General features: G+C 37.0%; 1 protein-coding gene across 1 annotated transcript in view; it reads right to left on the reverse strand.

Moving 5' to 3' along the window:
* LOC121984396 (uncharacterized protein At1g32220, chloroplastic-like) overlaps positions 1-11,700 on the reverse strand; it is an 86,740-nt gene extending 75,040 nt beyond the window's left edge. Inside the window, exons 1-4 of the mRNA XM_042537307.1 lie at positions 11,483-11,700; positions 1,307-1,394; positions 1,138-1,226; positions 993-1,048 (exon numbers count right to left, since the gene is read on the reverse strand). Of these exons, the coding sequence (XP_042393241.1) occupies positions 993-1,048; positions 1,138-1,226; positions 1,307-1,394; positions 11,483-11,622 (373 nt within the window). The 5' untranslated portion in view covers positions 11,623-11,700. The remainder of the gene's footprint in view (positions 1-992; positions 1,049-1,137; positions 1,227-1,306; positions 1,395-11,482) is intronic.
* Between the last annotated feature and the right edge of the window lie 506 nt (positions 11,701-12,206).

Consider the following 12,206-nt stretch of genomic DNA (forward strand, 5'->3'; position numbering starts at 1 on the left):
CAAGGTTTAAAATGTTGTTTCATGTTGAAGTTTCAATTTCCATCAAAATGGTACGATTCAATACTATGCTAACACTTGGCATGCTTCAAAACATTTCAAGACCATCTCAAATATAATTCCATAATTTTCTAGTAGTTTGTTTGTCTACCTATAATAGAAGCCTATAGTATTTATAATGTCAATTGAATTATAATTTAGGAGAAAAAAGTTATAAAATATAAAATTAATGATTTCTAATACTAAAAATAAGTGTCATACATATACATGGAATGGAAACATTAGTTGTTGTAACATCCATCTTTCTGAGATGCTAAAATTATAACAGCAATCAAGCCTTCATCCTACTAATGAGCTAATTAGACTATATGAATCCTCCTAAATCCTACTATATCCTCGTTTATATTTAAATGAATTTGATCCTATTATATTATTATTAACCGAGTCTTCTTTGTCTCCTCCTCGATTAATGTGCATATCTATCAGTCTCACATTACCTAAAGCATTTATTAGTCGCCTAAGTACATAATCATAATTTTTTAAGTCATTAAATAATGCTCCCATTATATCTAATATTGAAATTGAATTAATATAGTTGAGACTCGAATGGGAATAGGTAGGTAAAACATATCGATAAATCTTCATTTCTCTAAACTCTAGTATCACTCTTTTTATTATTATTTGTGCATTTCCTCTTCCTCTCCCCTCTTTTCATTGTTTCATATCCTCTCAATGATTGGCAGATAAAACTAAAGGATGAATCATGGAAAATCAATATTCCTACGCTCGATATCATATAACTCGGCCAGAACTATTCATTTCAACCATGTTGACTGAATATTGATTGGCACTTGAAACCATAACTCATTGGATTCTCCAAGAAAACAACTAATGCACTTAGGTACTAGAGAGAGATTATCTGAAGCTTTTTTGACAATGATGTTGCGGAAGTATGAGAGATTTAAAACATGCTAAAATATGAAGGAGAACCATGCCTGCAATCCATCTAACTTGATCAACCCAAGAGTCTGTGTATGAAGGCCTCCCTAATCTGAAAATAACAAGATTTTCTTCATACAAGTTCAGTTAAGAAAGTGAAGCATAATTCTAACAACATAATATGTTGCACACTGCATGCACCTGCTTACACTGACCACCTCAATTCCCTTGGATACTGCTGTTTTGCAAATAGCAGAACCAACAAATCCAGTGCCACCCAAGACAACAATCTAATTTTCAAAAGAAAAAAATAATGAAAGCATAAGTCTGTCTGTCCAAACATACAAAATTTCACCTTCTAGGTGCATACCTTCTCTGTTTTTACAAGAGCAGAAACATCAATTGGCACTGATGACGAATCTTCCACTGTGTTTGGTGTCGCATAACTGCATCTAAAACTGGGTCAACATGAAGAAACAAGATGAATATCCCATCAACAGAATAGTGTGTAATTGCAACTTGGCTTGAAAGTTAGAGTTACTGGTAAACTTTTAGTTTCATGCAAAAATTGAATAACAAACATTAACTCATAATATGTGGGTGCGCATCAATAAATTTTCTAATAACCATAATTAAATAACATGGTTTAAGTCTAAACAGGGTCAAATCCATAAGAGAAACTTCCACAAAAAATCTCTTATTTAATTCTCTCATTCATCCTAAAAAAAAATGCTCTACATTAAACTTCTACAATCATTTGCACCTTTCTCTCCCCAGTTTCGCACTCTGTAGCAACCCAAGTTTTTTTTTGGCCTCTTTCATCTTTTTTTAAGAGCATCCACATTGATATTAATATATAGGTGTTATAACACTCAAATGGTGTTACAAACCAATGTAGATGGGTGTTATAACATCCACATATTAACAACGTTCAATTCTTTGAACCCTGTTAATGTGCGGATTTTATATAAAAAAATTTTAAAAAAAATAAATAAATTTTAGATATAAAGAATAAAGATGAATAAAGGGATAGTGGGACCCATAAATAATCAATATTAATATTAAAATGAATGTCAGTATGTGTTAATAAAAGGAGGTATTAATATAATGGTTACGTGGAATGCTATTTGAAGAGGTGACATATGTACGTTCAAACTAATGCGCCTAAAATGAATTCCTCAACTTTACTCATTATAGTGCCAGGTCAGCAGGCAAAGTTTTGAAATAGGATGAATTAAATGGGATTTTAATTAAAAAGCATGCAAGAATATTTGTATATTATGGTTGTATATGTAGTTATCCACCACATTGCTAATGACTCCTATCACCTGATATCCTTGGAATCAATTTTGGCAGGAATCGTTAATTGATAAATCAAACAATTTTCTTGATACTACACAAGTAATTAAACACTTTAGATGCATGCTCCAAAATAGCCATTTGGTGTAGCTTGACCACTCTTTAGTTTTATCAGACATACAAGTTAAAATACCTCAGACTTATATAGGTAATTTTCAAGGAATAAATACCTATATGTGCATGTAATATTCTGACGTCTATATGAAGTGTAGCTAATTAGTTGTAGTTAGGGTCATTTAACATTGAGTTGTTTAAATTATGACTGAACCACTTTAAAGGCTGATTTTGAGGTGTTTGGATAACATTTGAAGTTAATTAGAGGTGAATTAAACTATTTTAAGAATTGGGCTAAGTGGGTTTGTTTTGGATTCAACCAAGACTCAAATCAGACTTGTTTTAGTGATTTTATGGTTGAGCCAACTTGAACCAGTTCGGTTCAGGTTGAGTCCTTTTAGTTGGAGTTTTGCTGCCTCAACAAGTAGCATTGAAGCCACACCCTCCCTCGGGCATGGCATCTCCATGGAGTCCCTTGTTGAATGAAATGACTTGCTCTTCTCTCCCAGGCATACCAACTACCAAGTACTAGTAGCCCTAAACTATAGCAGCAATGCTTGGACAATGCGAGCATCTTCCATCTTCTCTTATGCGAGCAGCAGCCCTTCCAATTGTGAGACCTTGCATTCCATTGTAGAAACAACACTCAATGACCTTACTTTCCCTTGTCATAATTGTTGTTGATTGTCGTCATGATTGTAGAGCATTGTGGCACATAGATGGAGTCACAATTGCAGCTCATAGTCTATAGTAGATTAAGGTCTGCTACATTAATTTGGTTGCATGCTAATCTTGGGTTTATGTTTGCCATTTTAGATGTTGGTGTTGGTGCTAGGAGCACCAAACTTATATTTTGATGTATGGTTAAGTTTAAAGTTAAATTTGTTTGTGATCTAACAAGGTTATCAAGTTTGCAGGTGCAAGCAATTTGACAAGATACAAAGAACTGATTGAAAACCAGGAAATGGCAAAACTTAGTAGGACTAGGCAATGGAAGTTCTAGTGGGACTAGGCAGAAGTCTTAGCAGTGGCAAGTCCTTGTTGGTAACCAAGCAATGGAAGTCCAGATAGGTCGGCTTAACATTGGTAAAGGTTAAAGTCCTGGAGGTTTTAAAGCAATGGGTGTTGTTCTAAACTTAGTATTTTCACTACCACTATTTTTATGCCAACTCTTTATCGCAAGAAGCTATTTGGTGGTTCTAGACGGATGGGATTCTGGTGACCAACTGGGGGATAAGTTCTAACTAACGGAAGAACTTCTAAGCAACCGGAGAGAGGTGTGGGCAACCTCGATGGTTTAGATGACTGAAGCAGCTTTCAGGAGACCGACAAGATAGACACTTGACCATGCTCCAAGCGCCTGAAACAAATCCAAGCAATCGGAGTTCACTGAATCATTATCAACACGGATAAAGTTTGTAGCCACGCCAGCATGCCTTAGGCAATCAGAATAGTGCTAGGTCAATGTTTGACTTGAGTTCTATAAATAAAGGCTGGAAGCACTTGTTTCAGACATTGAAATTTTGTCATTCTCTCTTCTAAAGTGCTCTTATTCTCCTTGTAGCCACATCAGCATGCCTCAAGCAACTGAAAAGATTCCAATCGATCGGAATAGTGCTAGATCAATGTTTGACTTGAGTTCTATAAATGAAGACTCGAAGCACTTGTTTCAGACATTGAAATTTTGTCACTCTCTCTTCTAAAGTGCTCTTATTCTCCTTGTACTAACACATGCTCTTCAAAGATCTGTTGGTGCAGGATCACCAGATAGTTGAACCTAGGTTTTAATATTGGCAAAGGTTCAAAGTTAAGTTTCATAATAATCTAATAAGGTTGACTAAGTGTGCAAGTAGTTCAACCAAAAAGTCCTAGTAGGTCAAGTTGACTAGATACTAAGTAAGCAAAAGTCCTAGTGAATATTACGCAAAGGGAAAATCGCAGTTACGGTTAGGCAAAGAAGTCCTAGTATGTGGAACTGGGATTTGGAAAACCGAACGTCTAGTAGTTTGATGGGTCTGGAGGACCGGACATCGAGAGGAAGCCCTGGGATCAAAGGATCAAATGCCAAGCACAAAATCCAAACAGATCTGGAGGACCAAATGTTTAGCAAGTCAAGCAACTTCTCCACAGAGAAGTGAGGACGTGTTCCCTTGAAGGAAACAATAGGTGTCGGTCCAACCTAGGATTTCACATAAAATCCAAAAGTCAGGACCAGACAATCTCGAGACTGTCAAATTATTTATACTTTTATGTTATTATTATGTCTGTTATGCTAACTCTGCGATGCAAGAAAGTGGCCGGAGTCAGGGGATTTCCCAGAAGGAATTCAAGTGCCCAGAAGAGATCTAGGCACCCGGAATGGCCCAAATCCAGCCACGTGTGCAGTTGAGTTGGCACGCTCTGATTGGCCGGTGCATGTCAGCTTCCAAACGCCCGAAGGGATCCATGTGCCTAGGAAGGAATAATAGTGACTCGGATAGAGCTACGCCCTAGTGCAGCCATATCAGCGGTCCAAGCACCAAGAGTGATCCCGTCGGAGTTGGATAACTCGAAGGTGGATTGAATAGACCTCAATGTTGGCTCCTGGAGCTGGTCCGAGCGCCTGCAATGGCCTATAAAAAGCACCTTCGACCAAGGGTTCAATACAACTTCAATCAAGCTTCTAAGTGCTCAAACTGCTATATCACTCCCAAAACACCAACGCTACGCCAAGACACTACTCCGACAAATGCATAGAAGTCCACATCTCAATATTGTCATTATAATTTTATTATTGCATTTGTCTTTTTCGTATGTGTTTTATAATGCAGGGAAACTTGTTACCGCTCCTAATCTTTTGTAAACGACGAATTGATAGTGGATTGCCCAACAAAAGTGATCAACGATCGCGGACCTTGGACTAGCAGCACAAGTCGTGAACCAAGTAAAAAGAAAGGTGTTAGCTTTGTTTTTGTTTTCTTTATTTCCACTACATGCTCTCTCAAGTTTCGAAAGACGTGAAAAAGCGACACACGCTATTCCCCCCCCCCCCCCCCCCCCCCCCCTTTTGTAACTTCCTTCTCTTTAAAGTTGTCGTACATTCTTTTATTATTGTGTTTAAACTCCCTTTTTTGTATAAGAAAATATATCATATCATAGGACAAGAGTACAAAAAATGGTATATAGCGGATACTTATGTCTGACACAACATCAAATCAGAGTACACCCCTAAAGACCCCGTACATATGTATACTTACACTCCGCTCAACATTCAATTGTTCATCCTCATAGATACATTTATTTCAAGCTCTCCATACATAGTGTATTAACGAAGACAAAGCCAAGTGTCGAGTCTTCGTTAATATCCTATTCCCACCGTAATATCTCCCAAACACTCTTAGAGCCCGTCTAAAAATGGACATCTCTTGCCGCATATAAACCCAATCTCTGACCCTCCCTCATAACTCAGAGGGGAGCACCCAAAAAAACAAATGCACCTGCGTGTGCGCACTACCTATGCTCCATGTACTCCTGCCTATCTTTAGTGCAAAGACGCCCCAAGGCGAGCATCCAGCAAGTGGTAGCATAACTAGGCTGCAAGTAAGCCTCTCATACCTTCTTTACACTGGATGTCTAATGGATTCATATGCTCGAGCCACTCTGCCGTCCTGTGCAAAACAAATTGTCAATCTTTGTCCAACAGCAACCGGCGAGCCCGCATCCGAAAGAATTCGATGTCGTATCAACAGTAACCTCTTAATCAAGGGGGAGTATGTAGAGATTACTTCTCGATTCTTATTAAAGGGGTTTCTCTGCCTCCAGAAGCTTTCTATATAGGAGAGTTTTTAATAAGAATTTATTTTTATTTTAATCTAAATCTTGTCATATTAGATCTTGCATGCTAATCTTGTTAAGTATTTTATTAGATTTTGCATGTTAAATTGCTAGGTATTCTATTAGATATTGCTTGTTAATCTTGGGGTTAGATAGTTTAGTTTTGATTAACTAAGTTAGTATTTATGTCAAAGCATTTATTTCATTTCCACAGCATATTTGTGCTTTGTTTATTGGCTTAGAATTGGTTACTATCAAGTCTTAAATTTTATATGATGTCCCCCCCCCCCCCTCTCTAGCGTATAAATGCTCCTACAAATTAGTATCAAAGTGGGTTGAGGTGATAGTACATTAAGGATGCTTAGTTAGGTGCATGTCTAGGCTGTGGATAAGACATATCCTACTAGGTGTAACTCACACCATTCTAAACCAATTAGATTAGGATTTTGTAATTAAGTTTGTTTAAGCATGTTGAATCTTTTATCGGATTGGTGTAAGGAAATTGTTGTCCAAAGTAAGGTTTAAAATTTCGACCGTACCGAGGTTTCGATTCTGACCGGAACGATATAATTTCGGTATTTTTTAAATATAAAATATATTAATTAAAAATAAAATATTTAACCTAAATATTTAAAAAATAAACAATATAAAAAATAATCTTTAAAAAAATAAAAAGATATAAAAATAGATAACAAATAAATAAAAATTTTATGAGGATTTAATAAAGCCTATTTAGATTATCTCCATCATAACTAGGAGTTGATTAAAATAATTAACCTAAGTTTAATTAAAAAAATTCGAAATCCGATACTACTCGCAAGTTCACGCTACTTCGGCTGTACCGTGGGGTTGCGCAACCCCTCAGTCATGGCCGCGAAGATCGTGTGACTCCTCCAGCACGACCACGGTGGTCGTGCGACCCCTCTGTAGCCACCGCAGGGTCGCACAACGCCTCCGTGGCGGCAGTAAAAGGGTTATGTGATCCTCTTGTTGTTGTTGCGAGGTCGAGCGACCCCTCCGCTGCGGCCACGGGTCGCGCAACACGTCGCAGCTGTCATGGGTTTGGTGCCGGGTTGTGCCGGTGCCGGTCGTCGAGTGAAACGAGATGTTTCGCTCATTTCGACCGTCTCGGCACGGCACGGCACTTTAAACCATGGTCCAAAGTAGTGCCCATGTGACTTGCCACAACCAGGAATTGGTTTATGAAATAGTCGTTTGATTAACCCAATGCAAAATTCGAATCTAACCGAAGGTCAAATTTGCATTTTGAGTCAGATCAAACCATAATTAAAATTTTATAATAAATTATAATTCAAGCCTAGCCCGAGCCAAGTCCTAACCCTAATCTCAACCAAGCTTAACTTAAACCAAACCTCATCCTTGGCTTAGACCTAATCAAACTTAACCACTTGCTTGAAAAAAAAATTTGTGCTACTTACCCAAGATTTGTCAAAATCTTAGAGATTTTTTATCTTAATGGCTTTACATAAAGGCTTTCGTACAACCCGTCCTCTTTTCAATGGCAACAATTTCGCCTAGAGGAAATGAAGGATACAGTATTATCTCATGAATGAGATCAACAATTGGATAATAATCAAAGTAGGTTTTGACCTACCAAGAGACTCAAATGACAAGGTTTTGACCTACCAAGAGACTCAAATAACGAGCTAACCAGTTTTCATCACTAGAGAAGTAGCGTGAACTCGCAATGTAGTTCAACTCACGTCAAATAACGAGGTAACCAGTTTTCATCACTTTTCAATTGTTGTTGCCCTTGCATTGAATTGGGCAACAACAACACTGCAATGTGGTCTAACTCAGGAACTACTGACTAAGGTTGGACCATTTGGCAGTGTTAAAAAGCTTTGGAAAAAACTCATTGAACTTCACAAAGGTTCAACAAATTCAAGAACCGCTAAAAAGGACCAGCTGCTAAGTAAACTTCATACCATCATGATGAAGGAAGGTGAATCAGTTAGCCTATTCCATAATAGGTTCAAGTAAATCCTTAACGGAATCCACACAATCAAAGAACAAATCGTGAATCACAATTTGATAAGGTACACTCTTAAAGAATTCCTTAGGACAACTTTATGGGCATCTATGGTAGATGCTTATAAAATATCGAAGGACCTTTCCTTAATTAAATTAGATTTTTCCAATGATTTCGAATTATACGAGCATTAATCTTTATCAGAAGGAGAAAAGTATAGCTTTAATTGCAAGTAAAGATGATGAAGTCAAAACAATGTACAAGTTCAAGTTAAAACCCAAACCCAAAAAAGAAACTGAATCAGAGTCCCAAGTTTGAAGCTTCAATTGACTTTTGTTGGCAATAGATAGAAGACCACCAACAAAAGTCTAGACAAAATGTCTAGCCTTGATGTGCAAAATGACCAGGGATGAAGTTGACTAGAAATGCCTATATTTATGTCCTCGACTAATATATGCTCAAAGTTCTCTAAGGTTGAAGGATGAAGACGGATGTTTGTAACCAAATATTGAATAAATGAGTGAAAAAACATATGATAGAATGTGATAGAGATATTATATAGATCAAGTGTAGCCTAGTAAGTTTGTTGGGCAATCAAAGTACAAGAAGAGAACTCCATTAGCAAGGTCACATGGAGATAATAGTGGATGATGTTGTTGGTGCAATCGTGCCCTAAGTGGTCGAACCTGACCAAGAGATGACTAGGAACATTACTAGTACAATCACTCATTGTTGGTACAATCACGCTAAAGTGATCGAGATCGACAAAGGTAATATTTGGTTAAAGGTTTATATTTAATCTAAATATCTAAATTAGAATTTTGATTGTTAAATATGTCCAGGTTAATCGGATATTTGACAATCAAAGAAGTTCAAAAGGTGTTAGCATTCTAGAAGTTCAACAAGTGTTGGCAGTTCAGCAGTCTAAGTAGGTCAAGATTGATCAGACACTTGGCAATTAGAGAAGTATCAACAATCAAGGTTGATTGAGTGCTTAGCAAGTGGAAGTCTAAGTGAATCAACATTGACTGTATTTTTAGCAAATGGAAATCTTGCTAGGTTATAATTGATTGGATATCAAGAAAAAAATGAAATTCTAGAGGTGAGACCTCTTAGCAAAGAAAAGGAAGTTCAAAGGCAAGGCCTCTTGGTAAATGACTAAGTCATAAAAGCGAGACTTCTTAGAAATGGAAATCCTAGAGGCAAGACCTCTTGGCAAAGGAAATCATGGAGGTGAGGCCTCTTGGCAAGACAAGGAAGTCGCAGAGGGGAGGCCTCTTGGCAAGAAAGTCGCAAAGGCGAGGTCTCTTAGTAAGCCAAGGAAGAACAAAAGGCATGATCTCTTGGCAAGAAGTTTAAGTGAGATGAGAATATGCAAGTGATCTATACTTAGAGTTTTGGCGAAATTTTGTCTTATGTGACAACTCAACTTTAGAGTTAATAGTAGTACATTATGAGAGTCAACTAGACAATCAATTCAAGATCATTTGCAACAAATAGAATATTTCTCTTTATGACTCAGTTGACAACCCACAATCTACAACAATTGATTGATGTTTTAATAAGAAATTTAAAAATGATCATGACAAATCTATGAGCTCCAACACTTTAGTCTACTAGAGACGGGAGCAGTTGACCGAATGTATTCATTGCTAGGCAGAACAATCAACTAGATGCAAACACAGTTAACTAATAGATTCATTGTCACACATAAGGTTGAAGCGATCGCGTATACAGTCAACTCAATAAAAGAGTCATAAGGATTGATGTAGAATAGAAGGATGCTAATAGAACTTAAAAGCTACAAGGAAGCAAAGGTAGCTTTTGAAGGCTAATAATATGTAAAAAAGGGAATGAAATGAAGTGAAAGCAAATCCAAAGAAGACCAAATTTGTATTATTTCCTAATTGTATTTCTTGTTGTTTTCCTTGCATGTATTGTCATCTTGTACTAATTGTAAGAAAGGAATTGTGAAAGGTCTCTTTACATCCAGAAAGTTGTGAAAAAGAGAAGTGTTAGAGAGATTCACCAACGAGTTATATGCCGTGGAGTATAAACCAAAGGTTTTGAACCACATAAAGAGAAGTGTTAACAATTGTTATTCTTTTTTATTATTTGTTTATATTTCCGCTATACAACTACCAATAACATTGAACTTCAAAATAAAGAGTGTGATTTAGCTGGAGGTTATTCACACACCCATTTGGCCTCTCCAACCGATTCTACAAATATGATGGAAGAAAAACATACACAAGCAGGCTCGTGCAATGCTGAATATTACACATAAGAATGGTGGATGTGACCATTGAAATTGTCATCCACTAATGTGGAGCCAATCAGAGAACTACAGGAAGGTGCTCCTTGTGGAGTTGTTACCGCTAGTTCCACAGGTACAAAAGGATGAAGTTCTTGGATGAGAACAAGACTAGGTTTGAAGCAAGAGGAATGAGTCATTACTGATCTTCTTGATTTGATGGAGCACTAGAATAGGAGGTGGCATAGCTCTTGTTGTCATGGAGGTCAAAGGCATGGTGACAGCAAAGGCGAGGAAGAGTGACACTAGATGCTTCAAATTAAAACCTATTAGAGAGAGGAGCTAGAGGCGGTAGACCATGGGAATCTTTAACAATGTGATGCTTCTTGGAGGATCACAAACTTAGTGAAGAGGTAAGATGGGTGGAGGCATTTCAGTAAGAAGAGATTGATAGGGTTAACCACACTGCTTTTATGGAGAATTTGCTGCTTGAAGTCAACCTTCAGGTTATGGATGATAGTGGATGATGAAGGATAGGAAGGTCCAGGAATCCACTGGCAATAAGATCAACATCATACCACAATAGGTTGACATTGGCAAGCTATGGAATGAGAAACTGCAACACAAAATTGAGGATGTGTGGGTACAGGAAGATAGGAACTACTAGCAACATTAGGAACAATGGTAAACAAGAAGGGCATAGGCATTGTTAGACATGTAACCCTGATATAAAGTCAGGACATAAAAATATTAGATTGAATTTCCATGAAATTAATGTATGATTACACATATTGGCTATTTATCCCCAATCTGTAGGACCAATTCTCATGCACACATGCTGGATACTGCTGCCAACTAAAAAAAAATATCTCATGCACACATGGAGAATGGGAAACACTGTTTTACAGGGTTAAGTAGATATTATCTAAAATTAGTCTATTATACAGTTTGTTTGACAACCACTATTAGTCGATATAGTAATGGAGAAGACATGAAAGAGAAGATATAAAATCTTAGCTAGTTTCCAAAGACCGCCCCAGAATTCTAAAAAAAACAAAATTATATGGCCTGACCTCAATAAGAATGGCCGAGAAGACGAGCTGCATCGGGTTAGGGTGACCGCAAAAGGATTCGTCCGATTCTCCGGCGCAGGCGGGAGTCTGCGAAGAAGCGGGAGAGACGAAACGGAAGACCATAGCGACATCGCTGCCATGAGCCGCAGCACAGGAAGGGCTTTCCCTCACTCACTCACCGCCTTGTTTCTTTCCTCTGGTTTCCCTTAAATTCATTTTTTGATTTATTATGTTATTATCTACTTTTTCCAGTTTCCGCATTACCACTGAACTTTTTGTGAAATATTTATGAGGCTAATTGTGCCACGTGGCTAATAGCTCAAGCATTCATAACTAAAGTTATAGAACCTCTTGATGAGTTTCTTCATTACCATATCGTTACTATGTTAAAAAGTAAAAAATTTTACACATCCTTCTATTATAAAAAAAAAAAAAAAAAAAACTCTCTCAATAATTTTTTGGATCTCATACTTTTTATTATATATATTTCTTTTTTTCCTTTCATATTTTAAATTATATATAATTAAATTTTTATAAAATTTAAATGGATAAATTAACAAGGAAAAAATGTTACCAATTTTTTAAAATATTTTTATTATTTTTATTTATTTAAATCAAAATTAAAAACATTTAATAAAAAAACACAAAGCAGCGGCTCCCTAAACCGCTTCCTCGAAATCAATGAAGGAACTCTCTCCTATTAGGAGAGGGAACTCCTTCATAG

The sequence above is a fragment of the Zingiber officinale genome, chromosome 5B, assembly GCF_018446385.1.
Source record: "Zingiber officinale cultivar Zhangliang chromosome 5B, Zo_v1.1, whole genome shotgun sequence".
Taxonomy (NCBI): Eukaryota; Viridiplantae; Streptophyta; class Magnoliopsida; order Zingiberales; family Zingiberaceae; genus Zingiber; species Zingiber officinale.